This window comes from Chiloscyllium plagiosum, chromosome 17, assembly GCF_004010195.1.
Source record: "Chiloscyllium plagiosum isolate BGI_BamShark_2017 chromosome 17, ASM401019v2, whole genome shotgun sequence".
Classification (NCBI taxonomy): Eukaryota; Metazoa; Chordata; class Chondrichthyes; order Orectolobiformes; family Hemiscylliidae; genus Chiloscyllium; species Chiloscyllium plagiosum.
In genome coordinates this window covers 53,452,693-53,472,561 of record NC_057726.1, presented here as the reverse complement: position 1 = coordinate 53,472,561, position 19,869 = coordinate 53,452,693, and the positions used below count along the sequence as shown (strand labels likewise).

At 39.3% G+C, this 19,869-nt stretch overlaps 1 protein-coding gene across 6 annotated transcripts in view; it reads right to left on the bottom strand.

Moving 5' to 3' along the window:
- Positions 1-18,288, bottom strand: part of zdhhc1 (zinc finger DHHC-type containing 1) — a 61,402-nt gene extending 43,114 nt beyond the window's left edge. For 2 of the 6 annotated variants that reach the window (XM_043707108.1, XM_043707110.1), the window contains exons 1-2: positions 18,189-18,288; positions 5,590-5,808 (exon numbers count right to left, since the gene is read on the bottom strand). In XM_043707108.1, the coding sequence (XP_043563043.1) occupies positions 5,590-5,808 (219 nt within the window). In that variant the 5' untranslated portion in view covers positions 18,189-18,288. The other 4 variants (XM_043707109.1, XM_043707112.1, XM_043707111.1 and 1 more) reach the window with 4 other exon arrangements.
- Between the last annotated feature and the right edge of the window lie 1,581 nt (positions 18,289-19,869).

Sequence of the window (19,869 nt, the reverse complement as noted above, 5' to 3'; positions counted from 1 at the left end):
TCCACCTATCGCATTTCCAATGCCCCTCCCCCAAGTCCCTCCTCCCTACCTTTTATCTTCACCTACTTGGCACACTCTCCTCATTCCTGAAGGAGGGCTCATGCCCGAAACGTCGATTCTCCTGCTCCTTGGATGCTGCCTGACCTGCTGCGCTTTTCCAGCGACACATTTTCAGCTCAAATCTCCTCTGTACCCTCTCTACTGTTTTCATAGCCCTCCTATAATGAGGATTCCAGAACTACAAACACTACTCTAGCTGTGGTCTAACCAACGTGTCATACAGTCCTAGCATAACTTTCCTGCTCTTAAACAATTTGCCTTGGCTAATAAAGTCCAATGTCCCATATGTCCTTTTAACCACTTTATTGACCCGCTTTTGTTGCAGTAATTGCAAACTAAAAGACCAGCTGAGTAATGAATAGGAGAATGTCTGTTTTTCTCTGTAACTAACAAACAATGAACATATTCTCAAATTTCACACATCTGAAAATTGCAGATTCCCTCAATTTATTTAGGACACTAATTACAAAGGGAAGCAAATGTTTAAACCCAAATGTTTGGAGAATGTGATTTTCTGTTTAGATTAATATTAATACAGAAAATCAGTTTCAAAAGGTAGAAATTCTACATAGCTAAATTTAAAATTACTGTAAAACATGAATGCCCTGAACAATGAGCCAGCTTGAAGAACTAATCAGTCTACGCTCTTGTTCTTTCTTTGGTTCATGCTTGATTTTATTTTGCCATTTAACCACAAGTTGATTGCATTCAAAATTATTCATTTTAGTAGTACATACACACATTCACAATCTGATTTGTGAAAGCACTCATTAAATGTAACTACAAATATGGATTGCATTTCAAAATTATTCATTTAAAAGTACTTACACCTATTCTCAGTCTGACTTGTAAAACTACTCACTAAATCTATCCAGAATTTCACAAGGTTATTTCAATTAAGACAGATTGACCATATTCTCAAATGAACTTTGTCAGTCAGCCAAGTGTTTATTTGTTGCATATATAGCAAACAATTAATGCACTTCATAAAATCATCTCTCATTATAAACTTAACTGCAATGGTAAGATAAACAAGGAACGTGTATTGTCAATATACACCTTTGAAATAGTTGATTACCGGCATTCAACTATCTAATCTTCCTTCCTGAATTAGACAAATTATGAAATGTTCACATCTTGCAGTGATCTTATAATGAAAAATTGGATTCTGAGAGGGGTGAGCAACAAATGCTGGCCTTGCCAGTAGTGCTTACATTGGCACGAAAGAATAAGAAAGTTCATATTTAATATAAGACGAAGGTAAGGCAGAAGTTTGAATGACAATTCAAGATGACAATTTATGACTTGTAAAGCAGAACATTATAATTTAATGTTTTCAGCCTGTTGCTTATTTAAGCAGGAATCACTGTTCAAAATATCAAAGATACAACCATTATTTAACATGAAAAACATTTTTACATCAGTTAAATTTCCAAACAGATGACACTTGAATGTCTGTAAAATTGTTCCAATAAAATAGATATCCCTGGTAATGCATTCCAATTTAAAGGCATGAAGCCAATTACTGCATTGCATTGGCTAATTGTAAAATCATTTTGTGGGCTTTCAGTTGGTGTGTAGAATTCATATGAAGATTGCTGCAAAAATAAAAATTACAGCACATGTCAAAGCATGATGCTCAGTGAATCTCTTTTTTGTAATCAGTCTGACAACCAGGAATTAGTCATTTTATTTAATGAGATGACGACAAGAGCGACTATGAAGAGACAGCTGGGCAAGTAATCCCACACCCTTCAGCCACCAGGCTGCCTTAGCACAAACAGACCTCTTTAACTCATCTACATCTGCATGCACAGTAAAATTTGCCAGAGACCTTCATACTTTGTCAAATCTTTCAACCTGCTCACAGAAAATACTTGTTCTAGAATCTAAATTATTGACAATAAGAATTGCCAAAAATAAAACATGAAGTCAACATGAAATCACTTAGAAACAATTTGGTTCAGCCTTAAAGTACTCTCAGGTTTCCCGGCTGAGAATCATACTCTTCAGCCAAGGGCACATCTATGCTGATAAGTCAATGAAGTAGGAGTTGGAGGTAGGAACATGTTATATTCCAAAAGACAACTGTAGGTAAATAGATTTCAAATCCACATGTCTATGTTAGAATTTTAGTTCAATTAATCACATTCCATAAAATTCAACCCACCAATTCCTCCGAGTTACTATATTTATACAATCAATTCAAATCAAGTTGACTCTTAAACAATATGGTCATCATCTGTTCCCTCATTCCAGTAGGGTGCCAGCAGTCCTTCCAACCATATTAAAGGATAACAAATTCCTCTTTTTCTTTTTAGAGAAATCAATCTGAAATAATAACAGCAATTAAAATAATAGTGAGAATAAGTAATGTCTCCACTTTTTTGTTTGCGCATTAACATGACAAACATCCTCTTTCACTATGTCCAACAGTTTCTTACAATGTGTAAACAATCAGATATCTGACTGCTGCTATCCACCCACTTCAAATTGGCGGGCTCTCCTCTCTCCACCATCTTTTAGAAAACTGCAATATTGATTCTCTTTTTTCATTCACACATTAATTGCATGTTATCCCACAGTTACGTATTATCTATCACCTGTTCCCTCCATCCATTGGAATCAGGCATTCCTTCAGACCATATTTGCTGCTAACACACACTGGTGGAGGTGTTTTCCAGATAAGATTGAAGTCAAGGCGCTATCTACATATGGCATGAAACAACAGCAAAGGGCTTCTTCTAGTGTTCTAGCAAACTGCAACTTGCATTCATGTGGCATCTTCAACATTTCTTTTTCCTCATTTTATCATACAGCTCAGAAAAGGCCCTTCAGTCCATCGAGTCTGCACTGACAATAACTAAAGGCGTCAAGAGTGTGGTGTTGGAAAAACACAAGCAGGTCAGGCAGCATCCAAGATGCAGGAAAATCAATGTTTCAGGCAAAACCCTTCACCTGCTTTTGCCCGAAACATCGATTCTCCTGCTCCTTTGATGCTGCCTGACCTGCTGTGCTTTTTCAGCACCACACGCTTGACTCTAATCTCCAGCATCTGCAATACTCACTTTCGCCAAATAACTAAAGGTGTGCTAATCTCAGTTTCCTGCACTTGCCCCATATGGTTGAGTGTTATGGTACTTCAAGTACTCAAAGGGTGTAAGGTTTCATGTCTTTACTACCTTCCCAAGCAGTGAATTCCAGATTCCCATTGCCCTATGAGTGAAAAAACTTTTTCTCAAATCCCTGAATCCCCTGCCCTTTACTCTAAAAACTAAGCCCTCTCCTGAAATGACCCCTCTACCAAGGGGAACAGCTGCTCCTTACTCACCCTATCCATACCTCTCTCAATTTTATATAATCACCACTCAGCCTTCTTTGCTCTAAAGAAAACAATCCAAACCTATCCAATCTCTCTTACAGCACAATTACTCCATCCCAGTCAAAATCCTGGTGAACTTCCCATTGTACCCCGTCTAGTGCTATCACATCCTTCCTGCAGAGAGGTCACCAAAACCCCACACCGTACTCCTGCTGTGGCCTGACCAATACTCTGTATAACTACAACATTACCACCTTACTCTTATACTCTATGCCACGACTGATGAAAGCAAGTGTTCAATTTGCCTTAACTATCTTATTCACATGCTCTGCTGATTTCTGGGATCTGTGAATAATTATCCCAAGATTCCTCTGAGCTACGCAGTGTCTTTCATTCATTAAATAATCCCTAATCTTGTTTCTTCTTCCAAAGTCCATCATTTTGTATGTATCAAGGATTAATACTTCTTCCACAGCTCTGCCCATCTGACCAACACACCTTCCTGTAACCTACAACCATCTTCTTCACTATTAACCACTCTACCAATCAAAGTGTTGTCTGCAAACTTGCTTAACATTCCCTTCACATTTTCATCTAGATCATTATCACTCAAACAGTTTTCTACCATTACCCTTTGTGTCCCACTACTCAACCAATTTCTGATCCATCTCATTAAGTTTCTCACACTTCCATGTGCTTTAACCTTCTCAGTCAGTCTCCCATGTGGCACCTTGTCGAAGTTATTTGAATACATTGGAAAACATCAAGATACTTAACAGGTAGGTTATCAAACAAAATCTGAACTTTTTTATATTAGAAAAGTGACCAAAATTGATGGTTTTAAGGACTATCTTAAAAGAGAGGATTTAAGAAGGGAATTTCAGAGCTTAAATTTCAGACCTGCATACAGTTTCCAACAGCAATGCAACAAAAATCAATGCTCAAGATGTGAGGGCTGAGGGAGCACAAGTTTTGGATAGGCATAGGGCTGGTGTAGATTACAACAATTGAAGTGCCTGAGAACGCTAAAGAATTTGAAAACTGGGTGAGGATACTAAACAAAAAATTGAGGTATTGCACATCTAGGAAACAATGTTGAGCAGGAAACAAAGTGGTAATGGATACAGTCTGGATGAACTCATGTTTGCAAGGTGTGAATGTCAGTTAGAAAAGAACTGGAACAATTAACTTTCGAGATGACAAACTCATGGATTAAGATTTCACCAGATGAGCAAACTGGGCAGGTGTCCAAAGTTACAAAACTAGAAATAGGCACTCTTGGTGATAAAGAGGACATGAGGCTGGATGCTCACCTAGGATGAGCTGAGATGCCAAGGTTGCAAACTGTCTGGCTCAGTGTCAGACAGTGACTAGAAAGTAGGATAGAATGAGTTAGGAAATTAGGTTTATGCAATTTCATCTTTAAGTAGCACTTATTTGACTGCATAGGCAGCCCCCGGCTTATAAACAGGTTCCGTTTCAGAGTACATTTAAGTTGATTCGTATGCAAATTGAAATGCAATACAGTATAATATAAAATAGCCATTTGCAGGTATGGACGAACCTTTGAGAGATGGGCTCCACTTTGCCTTTAATTCTAAACCAAAATCAATCCTTGCTCTTCATCAACAAATAAATCTTTTATTATATTTTTTGGATCCATCTACCAGGTACAAACAAACTGTTGAAGTTAAAAAAAACATATTGCACAATTGAAAGTCAGGTCAGAGCCCAAGATCATTTGTTTCCATACATCAGCAGATGGCAATCTTCAGTAATTCGGACCGTGCAGTGACAACGCCCTTGTATTCCCTTTAAAAATTTATATTGTGCATCACTACACCAAAATTTGCTAAACCTCCACAAGTTAATAAAGGAAGACTTCCTATATATTAAAGACAGATCACTGCACACTTTGGCCTAGCATTCATTCTCATTTTAAAATTTATATTGATTTGGTATTATTTGTCTTTACATAAACTGTGTAATTTTCTGTCCCATTTCTGAACTAGATTTTTCTGTCAAGAGGCAAACTGTCAAAGGCCTAACACAACTGGAGCAGAAATGATTTGTACAATTGTGGAGAATGTGTCCCTACTTCCTGAATTAGACACAGTGCAAACAATTTGGTCAGAAATATCAATCTCTGGAATAAGCTGTGCATAAACAGACAAGAGTGTGTTATATTTCCATATAAAAAAAGATACAATGTAGCCAGCTGGTACCCAATGAGATGGAAGAAGAGGTATAAATATACCAAACACAACAATAACAAAGAACAGCCAAATGACCCAACAAATTATCTGATATGGATGCAGTGGCCAGGTCCAGCCATTGGTCCTTGAGCGATGATGGCTGTCCGCTGTTGAAGTATGTACATTCCTCTCTGGTGCAGTCTTATTGCTATTCTTGTTGATGAAATTCATCTGCAAGGTAATATTGAAAAGTCAGTTGTGCAAGCAATATTCTTCATCTCAATACTAACATGGTAATACAGCTTGTGTACTGCAGGGCCATCCTGCTTTAAATTACTTTTGTCTCAACATGAAGTCTCAATGTCCACATAGTAAGTTTAAAATAATTTTATCAGCTATGACTATTTACATATATTTCAGGATGATGATCTTTAATTTATTCATTGGCTTTGTTGACAAGGTTGGCATTTACTGTCCATCCTTTGAGAAAATGGCAGAAGACTATCAATTTGAATCACTTCAGGATCACAGTTTGTTGCAACTGAATGGCTTATGAAGGCAATTCATACGGCAATTAAGAGCCAGGGAATGGTCAGCAAGTTTCCTTCACCAAAGGATATTGCTGCATAATATGAATTCGCACTAACCTCCTAAAATGCCCATACCGAACCAAGTACCAACAACAGCAGGAGACAGCAAAACACTCTGAGCCAGCCACAAACCTTGAACTTCACAAGTAAAAGAAGAAAATACAATGCCCAAGTAAACGAGAACATTACAGAACATTCATGGACAATGCTTCTCATACAATGGAAACAAAACCAAACAATGAACTAGAATAAAACAGTGAACCCTAATGTTAAACTTCCAACTGGCTCCTTCTATGTGAAGCACACAGAGGGTCGAAATACTGACTGTCAAGTTCTGAACAAAAAGTCATGTCAGTCTCAAAATATTAACTCTGTTTGTCTCTCCCAGATTCTGCCAGGCCTGCGGAATTTAGAACACAGAACATGGAACATTACAGCACAGCCCTCGATGTTGCGCCAATCTGTGAAACCAATCCGAAGCTCATCTAACCTATACTATTCCATTCTCACCCATATGCCTATCCAATGACCATTTAAATGCCCTTAAAGCTGACGAGTCTGCTACTGTTGCAGGCAGGGCATTCCACACCCCTACTACTCTGAGTAAAGAAACTACCTCTGACATCTATCCTATATCTATCACCCCTCAATTTAAAGCTATGTCTCCTCGTGCTAGCCATCACCATCCAAGGTAAAAGGCTCTCACAGTCCACCCTATCTAATCCTCTGATTATCTTATATGTCTCAATTAAGTCACCAGTCAACCTTCTTCTCTGTAACAAAAACATCCTCAAGTTCATTAGCCTTATGTCATAAGACCTTCCCTCCATACCAGGCAACATCCTAGAAAATCTCCTCTGAACTCATTCCAAAGCTTCCACATTCTTCCTGTAATGCAGTGACCAGAAATGTATACAATACTCCACGTGCGGCCACATCAGAGTTTTGTGCAGCTGCACCATGACCTCATGGCTCCAAAACTCAACTACTCTACTAATACAAGCTAACACACCGTATGCCTTCTTAACAACTGATCGACCTGGGTGGCAACTTTCAGGGATCTATGTACAGGGACACTGAGATCTCTCTGTTCATCTACATTACCAAGAATCTTACCATTAACTCAGTACTCTGCATTCCTGTTACTCCTTCCAAAGTGAATCACCTCACACTTTTCTGCATTAAACTCCATTTGCCATCTCTCAGCCCAACTCTGCAGCTTATCTAAGCCCCTTTGTAGCTTATCTATGCCCCTCTGTAACCTACAACATCCTTCAGCACAATCCACAACTCTACCGACCTTAGTGTCATCTGCAAATTTACTAAAACATCCTTCTACGCCCTCATCCAGGTCATTTATAAAAACGACAAACAGCAGTGAGGTATTGCACACCCAAAACAGATCCGTGCAGTACATGAGTAACTGAACTCCAGGATGAACATTTCCCATCAACCACTACCCTCTGTCTTCTTTCAGCTAGCCAATTTCTTATCAAAACTAATAAATCACCCTTAAACCCATGCTTTCATATTTTGTGTAATAGCCTACCGTGGGGAACCTTATCAAATACATTATTGAAATACATAGACACGACATCAACCGCTTTACCCTCATCCACCTGTTTGGTCACCTTCTCAAAGAACTCAATAAAGTTTTGTGAGGCACAACCTACCCTTCACAAAACCGTGTTGACTATCCATAATCAACTTATTCCTCTCTACATGATTATAAATCCTATCTCTTATAACCTTTTTCAACACTTTACCCATAACTGAAGTAAGGCTCACTGGTCTATAGTTACCAGGCTTGTCTATATTCCCCTTCTTGCACAAGGGAACAACATCTGCTATCCTCCAGTCTCCCAGCATTATTCCTGCAGGTAATGATGACATAAAGATCAAAGCCAAAGGCTCTGCAAACTCCTTCCTGGCCTCCCAGAGAATCCTAGGATAAATCCCATCTGGTCCAGAGGATAGTTTCACAATTTCCAGAATTGTTAACACCTCCTCCTTATGAGCCTCAATCCCATCTTGTCTAGTAGTCTGTATCTCAGTATTCTCCTCAACAACATTGTCTTTTCCCAGTGTGAATACTGATGAAAAATATTCATTTAGAGCTTCCCTATTCTCCACGCACAACTTCCCACTACTATCCTTGACAGGCCCTAATCTTATTCTAGTCATCTTTTATTCCTTAAATACCTATAGAAAGCCTTAGGGTTTACCCTGATCCTATCCGTCAACAACTTCTCATGTCCCCTCCTGGCTCTTTTTAGCTCTCTTTAGGTCTTTCCTGGCTATCTTGTAACTCTCAAGAGCCCTAACTGAGCCTTCACGTCTCATCCTAACATAAGCCTCCTCCTTCCACTTGACAAGAGATTCAACTTCTTTAGTAAACCACAGTTCCCTCACTCAACCACTTCCTCCCTCCCTGACAGGTACATACATATTCAAGAAGTAGCCATTGCGTGTCCTTGATAAGCTCCACATTTCTATTGTGCCCATCCCTTGCAGTTTCCTTCCCCATCCTATGCATCCTAAAGCTGGCTGGATCGCATCATAATTGCCTTTCCCCAAGCTTTAGCTCTTGCCCTGCGGTGCATACCTATCCCTTTCCATTGCTAAAGCAAACAAAACCGAATTGTGGTCACTATCACCAAAGTGTTCACCTACCCCCAAATCTAACACCTGGCTGGGTTCATTACCCAGTACTAAATCCAATATGGCATTGCCCCTTGTTGGTCTGTCTACATACTCTGTTAGAAAACTCTCCTGCACACATTGAACAAAAACTGATCCATCTAAAGTACTTGAACTATAGATTCCCAGTCCATATTTGGAAAGTTAAAGTTTCCCATAACAACTACCTTGTAACTCTCGCTCTTATTGAGAATCATCTTTGCTATACTTTCCTCTTCATCTCTGGAACTATTTGGAGACCATAGAAAACTCCCAATAGAGTGACCTTGCCTTTCCTGTTTCTAACTCCAGCCCATACTACCTCAGTATAGGAGTCCTCAAACCTCCTTTCTGCCACCATAATACTGTCCTTGACTAACAATGCCACAACTTCCCCTCTTTTACCATCTTCTCTGTTCTTACTGAATTTCTCCAGCATTTGCTGTTTGGATTTCATATTTCTAGCATCTGTAGTCTCACTAATACCAGTGGGGAGGGGAAGAGGAGAAGCAGGGGAAAGAGAAAGTGGATTAGACAAATCACAACTGTTGAACATCTAATATCAATAAAAGGAGCTCCTTGAACATACAAAAATTGACAGGCTGTGATCACAAGCCCCAACTTATGTAGATTGCATTTGCTGACGCCTTGTGCATTTTGAGCTGCCTTGAATCACGCATTCAGAGATCTTTGTCACCCCCATCCCTTGGTTTCTGGGTCCTCTTCCCTTCTCATTCCCAAGGACCCCCACCCCTGCCTGCGGCTTGTGTCTCCTCTCCCCATCACTAAATCTGGTCAAAATCATACACACTTCTCTGCATATGCACAATACAACACTTGTGTACGACATCACGTGTAATATCACACGTTGACATATGCATTCCCAAATGAATGCATGCATGTAGTTACTGGTCTCAGCAAATACTGCCATCCACACTCACACAAACACTAGGCAAAGCCGAGTCAAGGCACCAATTCACAGAGAATCACTGGCAGCGAAACAATAGAATCTCAAGGAAAGTGGCAATTAGCAGAGTGTGCTGCACCATGTTCCTGGTGCCAAATTCCAGGGGGAATGTTTGCAGATAAACACAGGACAACACAGACAAGATGAATAATCTCAATAAATTAGGGCAACATTGATGCATCTTCTACTTTTGGAGTGTATCGTAGATTCATTTGACTGTTGTCCTCCTCAAAAGTTCTTTTTGCACAACTAACTAATTTTCAGATTACTGTGCAGTTTACAGGAATACTTTGTTGCCATTATGGGAGAGCAGCTCTGCAATTACACTAGACACTCCCTTTAGCTGTTGACAGGATACAGACAATGCTAGGCATATTAAAGTCCCTTTAAAAATGGCACTAAGATGGGTGAAATTTAAGTTTACCCTCCTTCCCCTGACGAATATTAGTCTTAAAATTGACCAGATGGAAGAACATCTGTGATGATTTGCAAAGAACCTTGCAAGGGAAACCCCTTATAAGCCAAACAAAAACAGTCACCATTTACTCATCTGAGAGCATAGGGGTGGCCGCACTACTATTTCCACCAGTTTAGAGACCATTTGCAGAGAAAATGGGCATTGAATGCTGATAAAAAATAAGCCCGAATGAGCTCATACAATATCCAACATTTATGCTGCATCTAAGAATGTTACCAGCGTCCTCACTTCTGTATTCTTTTCAAGTTCCTCACCACCGGAAAGCATAAAATTAATGGATTGTACTACCAAATGGCTCAGTTCATCAACTGCTGAAATTTTCTATCATAGAGAGATATAGACCAAATGCTGGCAAATGGGACTGGATTAATTTAGAATATCTGGTCGGCGTGGACAAGTTAAACCAAAGGGTCTGTTTCCATGTTATACACGTGCATGACTGTGACTCTATGACTATATCTTTATCACCACAAGTTTCAACTATTCCAATGTTTGGAATCACCTCAAGGCACATCTATGTTTGCGAGTGCATCTTTGATGGGCTTTGGGCAATGACAATACATTTAAAGGTGTCTTACAAACACAGTCAGTTTCTGTTTTATTCCATTAGGGGGAAGGCCAATAATTACAACAATGAAAAGGCATCTGGGATGGGTATATGAATAGGAGGAGTTTAGATATGGGCCAAACGTTGGCAAATGGGACTAGATTAGTTTATGATATTTGGTTTGCATGGACAAATTGGACCAAAGGATCTATTTCCAAATTGTACATCTCTATGACTTTATGTGTTGCCTACCTTTAAGTGTCCTTAAAATAAGTGGCTTGCTAGACTATTTCAGAGGAAAGTTAAGACTTAACCATATTATTATGGGTCTGAAGTTACATGAGCCAGACTAGGTAAGACTTTCTTTCCTAAGAAGGACATTTGTGAACCAGTTGAGTTTTTACAACACCAATTAATGATAGTGCTCATAATCACCATCACTGAGGTTACCTTTAGATTTCAGGTAATAAATATGAATTTATTTCATGCCATAATGGGTTTCAAATCTGGGTTCCCATAGTATTAGCTTACACCTCCAGAGTACATGTCCACTGACATTGCCAATTCAGCCAGAAGTGCCAAGAGGATGATCTATCTTGGCCTCTTCCAGTTGCCCCAGCGTTATTGGTATCAGTCTTCATCCAATTCGATTCACTCCACATGAAGACACTGGATACTGCTAAGGCTATGGGCTTCTAGGGCATATCATTCACTTCCTGACTTCCTAAAGCCTATTTACCATCTACAAGGCACAAGTCAGGAATGTGATGGAATACTCCCCTCTTCCCTGGAAAGTACAGCTCCACTAACACTCAAGAAGCTTGACACCATCCAGGAGAAAGCAATCCACTTGAATGGCACCACATCATCAAACATTCATGCCTTCCAACACCGACACAGTACCAGCAGTGCGTACCACCGACAACATACACTAAAAATTCACCAAGTTTCCTTGGACAGCACCTTCCAAACCCATGTTCACTATCATCTGGAAGGACAACAGCATGAGACCACCATTTGTAAGCTCCCTTCCAGGCCACTTACCATCCTGACTTGGAAATAGTAACACTAAAGTAACAGTGACATGAGTAAAAATCCTCAAACTCCCTCCTTAACAAGAGTCTACCTACACCAGATGGATTGCAGCAGTTTCAGAAGACAGCTGAACCCCACCTTCAAGGGTAATTCAGAGTGGGCAATAGAGTCTGGTCAAGCCAACAAATGCCACATCCATGAATGAACAAAATCAAACATTAAGAGCTAAGCAAAAATGATCAGCAAAGTGATTGCCCAATCTGAGATTCTACCTCTGCTGAGAAGGCCACATTGTGGAACAATGATTTAGTTCAGCATCCCAAGTTGGGATCCTGAACAGTTAAAAGGAAAGTGATGGGGAAGGTGCAAGGACAATATAAGAGTACACAAGGGGATTTCAGAGGGAAACTATAATTTTAGAAGGCTGAAAAAGAGTTGGGCCTAGTTATGGGAGGATGTGTTCTGTGGTGACAGTAATGGCAGAAGATAATCCATTGAATACAGAGGCTGAAGGGAAGGATAACTATGATGATGAAAACAAAAAACGCTGGAGATTACAGCAAATCAGGCAACATCCATAGGAAAGAGCAAGTGTAGATGACTCTTCATTTGAGCTCTGAAGAAGTCATGGATGCTGCCTGACACGTTGTGATTACCAGCATTTTTTGTTTTCAGTGCAGATTCCAGCATCTGCGGCAATTTGCTCCTAAAACAATGATCATATTGCACTCCTGGGATGATAAGAAAGGCAAGTGATCAAAATTACAGAAATGAGATAAACTTGGTTGATGGCCCAGTTAACCACTGTAGAAAGGAATCTTCAGATAAGGAAAAGGAAGCATTAACGCGAAAGATGGTAACATTGAAACAGCTGATGGAAAAGACAGAAAAAGCAGCTAGGAATATTGAGCAATTGTCACTGTGAAACAGGATGGGAAGGAGTCTACTCATGGTATCTGTCTCAATGGATAAAACGCAAATACCGATGAAGAATCTACTCCCAGAAATGGTGAGAGAGAAGTCAAGGATTTGAAAGGAAGAACTGGAACTGGATCATGTAAAGACGAGGGATAGATGGAAATTGGAAGCAAAGTTGATGATATTAGAAGATAACTAAAGACAGGACTGGAAACCCATCCTGCCAACCCACTTTCCCCCTCAACTTTCATCTGTCTCCTCCTTCTCCAGGAACTCTCTTGCACCCTTCTCCTCCACCACCCCTCTGCCTCCTCCCCTACCACTCTTCCATCCTCCTTTCCTTCATCTCTCTTTTGCACTCTACTCCTCCCCAACACCACTTGCCCCTACTCATCCTCTCCCACCTTCTTGTGCCTTGCACCGCCTAACCACCATGTCTCTTGAACTTAGCTATTCCCACTATACCCCTTGTGACTATCCTCTTCCCCAGAGCAGACAGCCCCCCAGCAACTCTCTTACTTTCCAACTGCTCCAATCACAGGCTGTTTCTCTGTTTGTTCTTGACAGAAGAGAACCAACCTTAGATTGGTTAGTAAATGAGTAACTTCTCATCAATTCTATTTAACTTAGAAGGCAACTTTTCTCTGACTGGTTGTCCCAGTGATAGAATTTTTTTAAGGCATTTGCAACTCTTGGGGACAAATTCACCCACCCATCCATGAGACCTGGAAAGCTCATGAATTAATAATCCTTGGTCTATATTGCACATCTGTATTGTTGCTCTCTAGACGGGATTTTCATAGAGACAGAATTTGAAATCAGAATCTTAATCCCAAGAAACTTCATGAAGGGATCTCGGGGTATTACATTTTCTTATTTCTTTCTGTCACCAGATAGGTTTTAGCAAATTGCTTCCCAATTGAGCTTGGAAGTCATCATATTTTATAAATTGCATGATCCTTGCTATGTCAAGAAGTTTTGTGTGCTTTACTGAACATAAAATTACTATCAATGCACCAATTACAACTCTTGATTCCTATTTAATAGACTTGTACATTTAATTGATTGTGCCAAGTTTGGAATATTGGGCACAATTTAGAGTACTCCCTTATAGAAATGGCATTATAGATTTTGATATTAAACATCTTGTGGTTGGGAAATTATAGCTAAAAGGAGAGAGTCTGGAGACATTGGTACATTCCATTGCAGAGAGGGTGAATGGGACATTTAACACAGGAAAGTTTAATTCCCTTATTGCAGAATCAGTGTTGAGAGATTAGTACTTAAAATTTTCAAACAGCATGCAGTGGTTGAATCATAATATGCTTTGTCACTGGGAATGCTGAGGCAGAGTTAATTGCGTATTTTAAGGAAAATGAATAAATATTTGAATCAGGAGTTATGAGGAGAGACCAGGGTATTTGGGATTGTTTCTGAATTGATCTAGCAGAGAGCCAAATAACAGATTTTTCTGCAGGAAATACTTGTTTTGTGAATTTACTTGCATGTTATTTATTTTGCTGTGTCGGAACAAAATTCATCTTCCATATTAATTATAGTAATTTCCCTTGGTTAGCTGACATATTCCAACAGTTAAGAGGCTGCGGCAGGGGTTGGAAAAAGCAGCAGGATTATCTCAATATTTGGACAGTGGTCCTGTTATGGGTCAGGTCCAACCCCCTTCAAATATATCAAGGAGTTAGCCTAGACACTAACTTTTTATTTATCGGCAACTGTAAGGTGCTGTGTTTCAGACATAATTGAACTGGTTACACTACTCGGCTTTGAGCAAAACACATTCTATTCTTATTCCACAGTTAAAATACAAACAACAGAAAAAAGAACTGGTCCAATTCTATTGAAAACTTCACAAAATAATAGATGATCTAATTACTAAACAGCAACTGTTCCAATATAGTGACATCTCATTGGCAAAGGTAAATTCAGTAAAAATAGATTGTCTCACATACAATGTTTCTCCAGTCCAGGAGGATGGATTATCAAGAGAAAATTCTGGCAAAGGGAGAAAGAACTCAAGTGCTTTGCTGTATGAGGGAGTGATGTATGGCAGCTTCAAAACACCAATAACTACTGAAAGCTGAACTAAAATCCTACTGGTGTGGGAGCCTGACTCTATCCATTCATACTGCTTCTATTGTTCTAACTTTTTTAAAAAACCCAAGGCCTCACAAGCAGTTTACTTTATTGGCTTGGAATAGACCATTCAGCACATTGGTCTCAACCTCTTCATTTAAAGAAAGGACAAGATACACCTCTTAAAGCCATAGCATCATCACAATCCTCACTTTATTCCACAAATTTGTAAAAATAGAAAGTGAAATTATCTTGACTCAATTGAAATGCTATCAGCTGCGCGTGTGGCAGCATTCTTGCACCTGCTTCAGAAGATTGTGGCTTCATGACCCACTTCTGAAATCAAAATCTGACACTTCAGTACAGCACTAAACAAGTATTGCATTTTTGGGGTTCTCCTCATTCAAATGTGACCAAGCATTTGTTTACCCTGTAAGGTGGATTAACATATCTCATGACTGTAATAAAAATCAACATGGGTGTTTTCTCGTGGTCAATATTTATCCCTCAAAGAACACAACTGAACGAGATCAAATTATCGTAAATTATTTACAATGACTACAACTCAAAAGTATTTCAATGATTGTAAAGCATTTCACCACCTCAGGAAGACAAAGTTTTATATAACTGCAAATTATTTTACAAATTACTTTAAAACATATTTTAAAAGTACAGACCTGATTATGAGATAAATATTTGGATCTTTGCAAAGGATTTTGTCAAATTATATAAAGGCAAAATTCCGCAGATTATGGAAATCTGACATATTAATAAAAAAATGCTGGAGATACTCAACAGACCAAGTAGCATTATCTTATCATAGATACCAGCTGAGCTTCTGATCAATCTTGAAAGGGTTTCAATGACCCAAAACTTTAAGCATATATTCTCCCATTTAGAACTTTAAGGAAGACTTATCAAGATATCTGGATTCGTCAACTGCAAACCCTGGGTGGTGATGATATTTAGACACTGGACAAGTGTATGTCACATCAATATTTCAATTTAGTCTTCAAAGTTATAAATAAATTGGTTCACTTTACTAAACAGACACTGAATAGGCAAATAATAGTTAATTAACACTGATCTAATAATGACTTAATGCTGTGATGGGCTAAATTACAACTGCAGTCCCAAGATATCAAATAAGTTCTTGTACTTAAGAATTGTATTGAATTTCTACAGTAAACCTGTATTGTCAAATTCATTTCTCAAGGTAACTACCAAACTAGAAAGGATTCTTCAGCTTGCGATTTATAATCTGAGTTGAAATAACCATAAAACAATTCAGATATTTCACTCGAAAAACCTGGTGCATCACTGCAGTACTATCCTCTTTGAATACAATGCAGAAAGTAAACCTTGCCTCTATTTCATGCTCAGTTGTTAATAGTAGCCATTATTAAAATAATTTATAAATGCAAAATATTTATTATAACAAGGAAATAATTTGAATCTGTTACTCATACCTATTGTGCCTTTGTGGACAAAATCACTCTAACAACTGCAACTTCTCCCTTAATAGTGAGTACTAGCCCTTTATAGGGATTTTTTCATGACTGGATCATACATGTCCCAAACAAATCTACTGCAGGCCAAACTTTTCACATCAGAAGGACGTAAATTTGAAGGTGGGGTTCCTTCTGTAAAAATTAGCTTGACCTACCATGAACTACAAGCTCTGCACATTGCTATAAGATAATTTAGTGTTATTTATTATAAATATTACAATAATTTGACATCGTGTCATCAAAAATCGTAAACTTTACAATAAAATGCTGAAAGTGCTGCAAAACTTTTAAGACTGCTATTTGTGACTGAGGCAAATTGATTGACAGCAATACAATATTGGAAACTTGCATAGACAGGAGAATCAATTCACTAAAAATATCCACCAAGCCTACTTAAAACAATAAGGTCGTGTCACAATCTATTAGGACAACATATTCTTGGTAATTTCTAACCAGTTTCTCAGTTAAAAAGAAAGTAGAAAAGGTGGATCTCCTGCTAGGTACAAACATAAATTCCCAATCCTAAAAGCAAATACTGTGAGGTGCTCTGAATTTTAAAAAAACTTGACACGATGTAGACACTACTAGCATCCATCCCTAATTGCCCTGGAGGTGATATTGGTGTGATGTCTTTTTGAATACAGTTGAGTAGCTTGTTAGGTTCTAACTGCAAACGTATTAGTCTAAAATTAAATATGATGATGACAGGTTCCCTTCCCCAATTCTCATAACAAGTCATCAATTTTATGTTAAAGATATTACCATTTATTCTGCAACAGATAATCCTCCAGGATGTTTTTATTAATAAAACCACAGCTCAGAAGTAAAACATTTACAATTGTTTCAGTGGTATATTACAATGTAAATGCAAGTGCTAAAAAGATTATGCTTAAATATAAATGGGTAAGTCATCACATTGCATAGGAAATTTAATCTTTGTTACAATCCACAATTGAACGCAACTCCAGAACAAATAGGAGGTTCTGGACCCTTCCAAAATGAAGAGAAGCCCTGACTCAATATTTACACCACCAGGTTAGTCTCAATGTAAACCCGATTATGCCACAGTTCTAACACAAATGAAGGCTTAAGAGATCTCAGTTAAAATTACTAAATCACCTTAATCACCTTATGAAAATCATATTCAAAATCTCTCCTTTAGCCCGAGTCTCTCGTTATCTCTCTTCTATTCAAGATCCTTCACTTGTTCGATCAACCTTCATTCACTTTTCCAAGTGGTATCTTTCATTGCGTCACTATCCATTGCTATAATGACACCTCTATGAAACACCTTGGAGCGTTCCTGTTACTCTCCGATAAAGCTAATCCATAAATGCTTATTCTTTGCTCAATAACAGCACGTTGCAGCGTACTTCTCGTCCTTCTCTCAACGCAAACTATAGTTTATTGTATATCAAGAAGAATTATGCACAAGCATCACAGGGGAAGCGACATAATGTAGTTCACTGGGACTACTGGCATCTGAGTTAGTGACACAGAAATGGTGCCGTTCACAGAGGCTCTGGCCTAGCTCTACGTCAGATAGAAACCAGTCCAACTGATTACTATAGAAATCGTGGGGCGAGCATCGTGAGACCTAATCGCCGCCAACACGAACCAGCTCGGGGTGCTGGGGGGGGGGGGGGGGAAGCGGGGCACGTTTAGGTTTAAGTAGCGGAGAATCCCTTTATATTGCAGCACAACCACCATCGACCCCCGAAGACACAGGTGAGTGAGGCCGGTGAAACTCATTGCCGCCGGTTCGGAAAAAAAGCTGCCACATGATGACTACCTTTCAGCGGGGGTGAGGGCCGCTCCGCACGCTGTCGTCCATGGTTACCGCCGCCGCATTCTCCACTCCAGGCTCCCTCCCCCCCGCGCCCTCGTCACAATGTTCCCCCTGTGACGCGACAATGGAACGTATCGCGCTAGTGCGTCATGACATTCGCTAGCAGGTGGAAGAGGGAGAAAGGGGGAAGAGAATAACGTTTGTGAACAGATTGGTTAGAAAAATGGGTAGCAGCCAGTGTTCACCTACTCATTTCATTGGTTTGTGTTGACAAATTAATTTGATTTCTTTAGTCAATTTCATCTAACATCTGTGTATTTTATAGCTTCTGGGCTGGACTTTTGTTGCTCCTTAATGTGTTATTAATAAAAGAGATAACAATGTAAAAGGGGAGGTTAGCCTTGTGGTTGACAAGTCTTTATATTCTCACAAGTATTATAAAACATACTTGTGAAAGTAAAGCAGTCACTCTGTTTCCATCGTTGAATCTCTAATCAAGTAGTCTTTAAAATTATTTTTTGTCGATTAAAGTTTATGTGAAACTGTTCTAGTTTTTCACCTGCCTCACTGCAAACCCTGACGAAGGGCTTTTGCCCGAAATGTCGATTTTCCTGCTCCTCGGATGCTGCCTGACCTATGATTTCCAGCACCACTCTGATCTAAACTCTGGTGTCCAGCATCTGCATTCCTCACTTTTGCCTCACTGCAAAACAGTGCTTCCTCCAATTTTTTGGCACTGTGGTCCCCATTTCGAGCCTTGAAAATTGTCCCAGTTCCTCAGTAAGAACTGAGAGAGATAGGGGTAGAGGCTTTGAAAGCAGGAACTTGTTAGAGTGGGAGCACAGCTGTTTTAATTCGGTCAGAGTTCCACAAGCGCCCGTTGCTGCTTGATCTTGGGACACCAACATTTTAGCTCGCAACACTACTTGGAGCTAAAAAGGAGGTAAAAACAATGACTGCAGATGCTGGAAACCAGATTCTGGATCAGTGTTGCTGGAAGAGCACAGCAATTCAGGCAGCATCCGAGGACAGGCAAAATCGACGTTTCGAGCAAAAGCTACTTGGAGCCCCGACCTCGTGTCGTAGAAAGTCACTCCAGTTTCATTGATTTCAAAGGATTTGAAATGTATCACAATTTTATAATTTCATGTAAGTAGGGAGGAGGCTATGGAAATGCAAGAAAAAACGGGAAGAATTTGACCACACAAAAGACAACCTATGTAAAGTCCTTATGGTTAAGGACTTGGCTAAATACCGATGGAAATTAATTCAAAAGCACAAAGAATTTACAACTTCAGACCGTATGAACACTTTTCACATCAGCAATATAGTTTAAGGTCACTAACCTGGGATGTAATTTGAAAGAAAGAGTTGCTTAATATGATCCTTTACATTTGAATAAAAAAATCTCAAGATATGCTGTAATTCTAAACATGGAAATCAGAATATGACAGTTACAACAAGGCATAGAGTCATAGAGATGTACACTACATTGGACAAACAGGCAGAAAACTAGCCACCAGGATACTTGAACCTCAACTAGCCACAAAAAGACATGACCCTCTCTCACTAGTATCCTTACATTCAGATGAGGATGGTCACCACTTCGACTGGGACAACACATCCATCCTAGGACAAGCCAAACAAAGACATGCATGAAATTCCTACAAGCATGGATTTCCAA